General features: G+C 31.4%; 1 protein-coding gene across 3 annotated transcripts; it reads right to left on the minus strand.

Annotated features, from left to right (window-relative positions):
• Positions 1-205: 205 nt before the first annotated feature.
• On the minus strand, positions 206-7015 carry LOC134241991 (multiple epidermal growth factor-like domains protein 10). Of its 3 annotated transcripts, XM_062724006.1 has the most exons (14): positions 6950-7015; positions 5894-6139; positions 5439-5678; positions 5142-5279; positions 4900-5040; positions 4443-4583; positions 4147-4287; positions 3640-3777; positions 2883-3023; positions 2307-2438; positions 1509-1646; positions 1075-1215; positions 767-899; positions 206-545 (listed from the first exon to the last, which is right to left on the minus strand). In XM_062724006.1, exons 1-14 carry the CDS (start codon positions 7002-7004, stop codon positions 371-373), a joined length of 2100 nt encoding a protein of 699 aa, XP_062579990.1. In that variant the 5' UTR covers positions 7005-7015; the 3' UTR covers positions 206-370. The 3 variants fall into 3 exon arrangements, with proteins under 3 accessions (XP_062579990.1, XP_062579991.1, XP_062579992.1); XM_062724007.1 differs by lacking the exon at positions 767-899; XM_062724008.1 differs by lacking the exons at positions 767-899; positions 1075-1215.
• Positions 7016-7668: the final 653 nt, after the last annotated feature.

The raw sequence follows: 7668 nt of genomic DNA on the forward strand, positions 1-7668 counted from the left end.
ACCTTTATTCAACATGTCTGAAAAATGATTTTACATTATACACTAGTCAGCTAAATGAAACAGAATATTTCTTAAAAGAATAAGACTTGATAAATTAATCTTATTTAGGAATATATTTAAATTCACTCCTTGCATTATAGAGCCTGTAACCCCCACCCCCACCCCCCACCCCCCCCCCACCCCCTTTCCCCGCACACACACAAGACAGGTTTACCGTTATCTTAAGTTTTGAAGGTAAAAGTTAAAAATAACTTATGTCACACTGGTTCATTTCAACAAATCTCACAGAGTCAAATAGAAAACTTTTTTGTTAAAAAACTTTTGTGCATGGGAAAATAATTCCACAATCCACACTTAAACATTGCTAAAGCTATCTCTTTTTGTTTTCATAAAATATGGGTTCGTAGGCATTATTTGTCTTGATTTCTATCTCTTGATAACCGTGACATTCGTCTATTATGTTATCTGTTAACTCGTGTGACGGCGATCCCATGGTTTCTTCGTATTTTTCATAATCGGGTTTTCTTTGATGCTTTTTTGTTTTCCTACAAAACATAATATAATAATTCTTTTTTCAGTTACGTATTCTGAATCCTCAGAAACAAAAAAAAAAACAGCAAGCAAGCAAACAAATAAACAGACTTCATAACATACAAAAATAAAAAAAACATTCGAGCAGTTAACAAATAAATAAACCGACTTCATAACAAATTAACAATTATAATTATTTCAGAATAACAAAGTTTTTTCAATGAATTCTCATTACCGTATCAGAACTGAGACAAGTATTGATAACAAAATGATGACTGTGACAACAATTGATACATTAACCATCATGTTGCATTGGTTCAAACTGTTGCAGATTTGCAACGGGAAACCCATTTTAGAGTCTAAGCGCACTGTAAAATACAAACCAACAAAATATGTACGAACTTCTTGAAACTACAATACGGATAAAAAAAATAGCAGCGACTTCAAATGAGTCATTCAAATTGAAATAAAAATAATTAACAAATGAGGCGAAAATATCCAGGAACAAGTACTAAATTTGAAATTAAGTTTGAAAGATATTACTTTGACCACATTTATTTCCAGTGAAATCAACACTGCAGCCTCGTGGACAACTACCGTCTGTTTGATTACACGTATCATTAAAAGCGCAATTTCCGGTACACTCATGACAACACCTCTCACCATAATACCCGACTTCACATTCTAAATGAGAGAAAAAATGTATTTACATATTGTTTTAAAAGGAAATAAATTAGCGTATTAACGCACTGTTAAATTTAAAAAAAATGTTTTAAACGTTTGAAAAGCTTGAAGAGAAATGTTGTAAAAACGAGAAAATCAGAGTAAAATGTAAAAAAAAATAAATAAAGCATATTTGTTTATCAAATGTAAAGCTCCAGTTGCATTCTTATGATGACAATTTGAAATTTCAGGATAAACCTGAGATGCTCAATTACAAAATAAAATTAAAAAAAACAAATGAAATTAATTTTTACCATTGCAATTGTCTCCTGTAAACCTTTCTTTACAACCTCTTGCACAACTTCCGTTAACATTGTTACAGATATCTCCATCCGCGCAATTTCCGCTACAGGTGTGGCCACAATTAACTCCATATTTACCTGGTGGACACTCTTGTGAAAAAGCATTAAATAAATTATTTAATATGCTTAACAGTAAAAATTAGTTCATGAATAAATTAAAAATAATGACGTCTCGGAAAAATCTAATCAGCCTCAGTTTATAAACATTTGGACAAAATTGAAGTAACTCATTAATTGAGAAATGAATTTTAATTTCTTTACACCTCTTTACATTATATTTGACTGTAAAAATCGCATAATACCAACCTAGATTTCCTTGAAAGTCATTTAATGATGTCATTGCATTATAAGTAAAGACTGATGATGTTTGATACAAGAATATCAGCAGTCCCTTTTAAAAAGTAATAATTTCGTAAGTTTTATTGTCGATTCAATAACCTTGTAAGCAAGTTCAATTTATCATTGAGTCAAATGCTGACTGACGATTTTCTTACTAATTGTTAGTTTATTACTTATACACGGAATTGACGACGGGTGTTTCCATTATTTCCTGATCATGACAAGGAGCAAATGTATACGGTGGGTGTGACCGGTTGACAGGGGATTCTCACCACTCCATATTACCTGATCACACCTCTCATGTTTTGGAGGTCCGTGTTTGTTCTGCTCCTATTTTGTATTGTTTTATGGAATTTTGATTTTGAATACTATTCGTTATCTCTATATGTTTGATACACTGTAGTACGTTACCTGTATTACACAAGGGGGAACCTTTCCAGCCCTCTTTACATAAACACGTTCCGTCCACGTGATAACATGTTTCCAGACACTTACCGGAACAACCAGTTAAACAGTTCAAACCATAAAACCCAGGCTTGCAAGCTAAAATTAAACAAGGGAATCTATATCATTTTCTCTTTATCTTAACGTATAGTTTTTGTGCAAATTTTAGTACATGTTGATTATCATATGTAAAAAACATTTCCAAACATAATTTGAAGATAAAATGTTTGATCACATTTTGAGATCATGCTTAGTATTTATAATAAATTGTTAAGTAAAATCTACCTCAAAAAATTTTTTGGTTAAATATCGACAAAAATAAAAGTTTTTTTTAAAGAATAATTTTAATTAAGTATTTTTTAAACCTAATTAACGTCATTTTACTCATTCTCATCAAACTCATTTTACTTTTGCTGAGAAAAATGCAAAATGCTTGAAAGTCTTATCTACACCACTGATTTTAATCACAGAAAAGTATTTCCCCATTTTAGTTTGATGTAAAGACAGATAATTGTCATGAATTATTTATCTCTGGTAACATACGTAAAGTACACTGCGATCCCCTATATCCTCTGGAACAACCATTCCTGCATGATCCATCCACATGTTGACATGTGTCATTATTTTTACAGTGATTACTGCAGTAATGTAAACAGCCCGCTCCAAAACTTCCAGGTAAACATGCTGTATGAAAAGATAATGATAGATTTGTAATTCATCGTGTATTTTACGATAAAACATAAAAATATCGAACAGATCATTCCATAATTTTTTTTAAACAAGTTCATTTCAAAAATTCAAAGTATTAGTCAACACGGACATCTTATGTCATGATCAGGAGGCTTAATAGACTTTAGCTTCCAATGCTATTTAGTCAAATCCCCTTTTTTGCAATTTGTCTTCTCATGATGGGGTAAATAAGAAAATCTGTATACAATTAGGTGAAAAAAGTTGCAAGACAATTTTAATGACAAATGTCTATAAATATTGGACTTAATGACGAATTCTGTATGCAAACAAAGTCCAGATTGAATAGAATTTGCAAAATGTTGACATTAATTCATTTGATAGTTTTCTGCCTCGTTTTGAAATCAATCTGTACGTTAATGTTCTTGCATATTGAATCTACTGTGAGACATGAATTCCATAACCTAGTCAAAGAAGTGTAAGCAACATTACTAAAAAATTCGGTATTCCTTAAAATCACGTATAATATACTGCTGAATTAAAGGTATTTCATTTTCTCGTATTGAATGCTATGACATTCCGGTTTCATGAAATGTTGCATTGAATCACTAACCTTGAGAACAGTTATAACCAGTGAACCCCGGTTTACATCCATTCTTGCATTGTCCACTTTGATGATCGCATGAACTGTTCATACATGCAGAGCTGCACCTTCTTGAGCAGTTTTGTCCATAAAATCCTTTCGAACACACTTTATACAAAAAAATATAGATAGTTTTATTACCATTGTTAAATATTGGCTATTGATATTGACTTTTCCGGCACTTTACAAGGGAGATTTGTTCTATATAACTTATGAACAACTTAACAAATTTCAAATTTCAGTGCTGTGAATTTATATATGTAAGTGACCTTATTTATAAGCTTTGCATCACTTATTATTTTTTCCTCGCATCACCTAATTAAGAGGTGGATATATACAAGATTACATAAAGAGTAAATGTCCCTAGTAACAGTGCTCGATACAAATAACATAAATAGAAATTTACACTACAATAAGTTAATCTTTGGACGATAATAACAGTTATAAAAGGTAACAGAGAATTTACAATGTATTTACCATCATTACAAAATGATCCCATGTACCCAACTTTACAGCCAGACGTACAATGTCCACTGAAAGGATTACAGTCAGATTCATTCCTGCAGTTTGTATTGCATTTCTGCGCACAGTTAACTCCAAAGAATCCAGATGGACAAACTGTTAATGAAGAACGTGAAGATAAGGACTGGGTGATTTAAAAAGAAATTATTAATGATACTATAGTTTTCACAATGTGAGAGAATATCACTCTTTGTCCGGAAAAAAAATAATTATCTTACTTTTAAGAAAAATAATTCTGACTTCTCATTTACCAGTATCACAGCGAATTCCGTAATAACCGACTGCACATCCACCATTACAATTCCCTGTGAATCTGTTACAAGGTTCACCATTTAGACAATGTTCACTGCATTTCTGCATGCAGTTGTTCCCAAAACGTCCTGTCACACATGCTATGCAAAAAATCAAACAACGTTAGTCACTTTGCGTTAGTTTTCAAACCAATTTTGGATTGTTATTGAGAAAAATACTTTTTTATTGAATTGTGTTTTTTATAATTCTCTGTGGTATATATGTTTATAGGAGCATTAATTTTTTTATTGCCATTATAATTTCAATTTTTTATATAATGAACAGTTTAATTACATTTCTAACGGAGATAACAACGACGATTATCCGAAAAAAATAAAAGGATCTTGCTGAAGAAGCTTTGAATTCATTACTCCGAATTTCCTCTACACTTCTCTTTTTCGTTTATGTGGTCCTTACCCTCGTTACAGAGTTGTCCTGTCCATCCTGCACCACAACCTTCTGTACACAGACCTGTCACGTGATTACAAGTCTCATTGTTCTTGCAGTGTCCAACACACCTGCTTTTACAACCAGGTCCATAATACCTTTCTTGACACTCTATGTGAAATTGAAAAGAAAATAATCACATGGACGTTTTTTTTTAAATAAGCTTAACAACAAATGAGATTGCGAAACACAAAATAAGAACCAGGACATACTCTTTTCGCAGTACGGACCGAGCCATCCATCTCTGCAGCCAAGACAAGCCCCGCTAAGAATGCTACATCTACTTTCCTGACAATTTCCTGAGCACTTGAGGGAACAGTTCACTCCATATTGTCCTTGTGTACTGCATCCTTATGCATTTGAAATTTCAGAGAAATACCTTTTACTGACGTTTATCAGCATGGTTTAAATTCTTCACATTGCAGTAATAACCAATAAAGAAATAAGCTTACATTAAAAAAAATTACTTATAAGGTAGAATGCACTTTATTCAAACAAGAGAAACAAACCTTGAACTTTAACCTCACAAAGCTCTGTTACGGAGTTTACTTCGTATCCTTGAGGGTAAGTTTTTCCCGGAAGTCTCTCATTGTGATAGATGATGTAACGCCCGTGACCTATACATGTTGTATTAAAATCAAGGGGAGGTAACTCGGGTCCATTTATGTAACATTGTTGACCTTCTTCTTTTCTTGTTGAATTAGACAAAAACAGAGAAAATCCCGCAAAACGACCTTTCTGTCTATTCTCTAAAAATAGAAACAGATTTCCTAAACCTTATTTCTAAATTTCTTGATGACGCCCAATGAAACATTTAAATTTATTTAAAATATAGACATTTTACACATAATGTATTTCTGAATGAAAATTTTAGTTTCCAAAGGTGTTTTTGACACAAATTTACATGCATGACGGCAAGACAAGATGTTACAATTAAGCACAATCAACAAACATCTGTGCATACCATAAGTTGCTCCATAATCCTTAAATTGAATCCTGATATTGTACACGCTCTTTATATTCCCTAGGTCGACATACCACCACGTGTAATGTTTAGATTTATTACTGCTCATAATTTCAAGAGTTGAAGTCCTCATGCAAGTCTGTATGTCGCCGTCCACTGCATTCTGAGCTTGATAAAGATGGCAAGTTGAGGACACACACGCCCATGTTTCAAATTGCTGGGCTTGATGACCAGAGGATAAATCGTCTGTAACAATATCTCTATTGTTATTTCGTACATTAAATTAATGTCATTTTAGAATTTTGTCAGCAGATACGAATGTGGGTGACGCTAAAAATAAAATGTACACGTGTGTTTTAGATTGTGTTCAAGGTCAAGGATAGGTTATTAGAAACTTAATATTGCTGAGAAAATTTGTTGGAAATAGAATATGCATTTATATTGATTAATTTGAAAAGGTACTTTTTGATAGCAAAGAATTCCCCTTATTCGGAAGAACTGTTCAGAAACATATATGTCAGAGTGAAAAAGGTTCCACCGGATTGTTAATAACGATAAACAATGAGAAAAGACAAATACAAAGTAACATAATTAATAGCACAAAAATGAAAAGGAAATTATCATTTGAATTTATGCTTGAATCACTGCTACATTTCAAAACATGAAATATAAAGTACTAAGTAAATGAATGATTATTTATAAAGGGGCACACTGATAAGTAGTTCTAAATCAATTGTTTTAACTTCTTTCAATTAACATTGATCATTACGTAAAATGCTTTGTTTTTTTTTTGTTTTTTGTTTTTTTTTTGTTTTAAATACCTGACAAGTAAAATATCTGCTAGAAAGAGAAGCAGTTCATTAAGTAATGCAGGATATAGAACTCTATGACTCATTTATTGAGGTCAAAATAAACAAAATACCAATAAAAAAACCTCTCTTTTTTAAGGAAACAAAATCATCTCAATCAAACAAATCTAAGGATAAACTTGAAATAACTTTGAGTAAAAATTTTGATTTCTTTTTTAAACTACGATGGCAAGGTATGAATACTTACCAAAACAAAATATCGGGATGCAAAAAAATAGAAAAATAAAACTTTCCACAAGCATCTCCAGAAAAAGGTTGCACTTTAAAAAGAAAGTTGACGGCAGGTTTTAAGTTATTATAAGGAAGTATTCAGAACATATTTGTATCAAACTGCATTCAAAAGAAATTTATACCAAATACACACAAAAATATATATTTATAAGGGTTATATGTTTCATATTTATACATGTAATTACCTTTGCAAACAAAGAATAAATTAAGGAAGTTATGACTTCAATAGTTATAGAAAAGAAAAATGCGACTTTAAGATTTTAATCATTGATTTCAATAACCGTTTAGAAAAATATACCATGTGAAGAAGGAAGAATATTTTTAATTCTCAAACAGTCAAGAGTGTAAAGTATCATTCTTCTTTTTAAAATTTCTATCAAATTCAGACCTCAACTTACTTGAACTAAAAAAAAATAAGTAAGGCGTAAAATGATTCTTGATAGCAAAATTATCGTTTGTAAAGATACCAGGTTATATGAGTCTTTTTTTTTTTAAATCTGCATAAAAGTGTAATTTGAATACTGTCATTTTTCAAAACAAAGACTTTATTTCTTTTCTACTAAAACCTCTAAAATACAGCTGATCGTTTCCTCTGTAGAGAATGGAATTAGGTCATCATGTCTCGATTACGTTGTTCTATTTGAAGGTGATAGGAAACAAATACCGGAACATAGA

The sequence above is a fragment of the Saccostrea cucullata genome, unplaced genomic scaffold (assembly GCF_032062105.1).
Source record: "Saccostrea cucullata isolate Sc308-1 unplaced genomic scaffold, CSIRO_AGI_Scuc_v1 ctg2780, whole genome shotgun sequence".
NCBI classification, from domain to species: domain Eukaryota; kingdom Metazoa; phylum Mollusca; class Bivalvia; order Ostreida; family Ostreidae; genus Saccostrea; species Saccostrea cuccullata.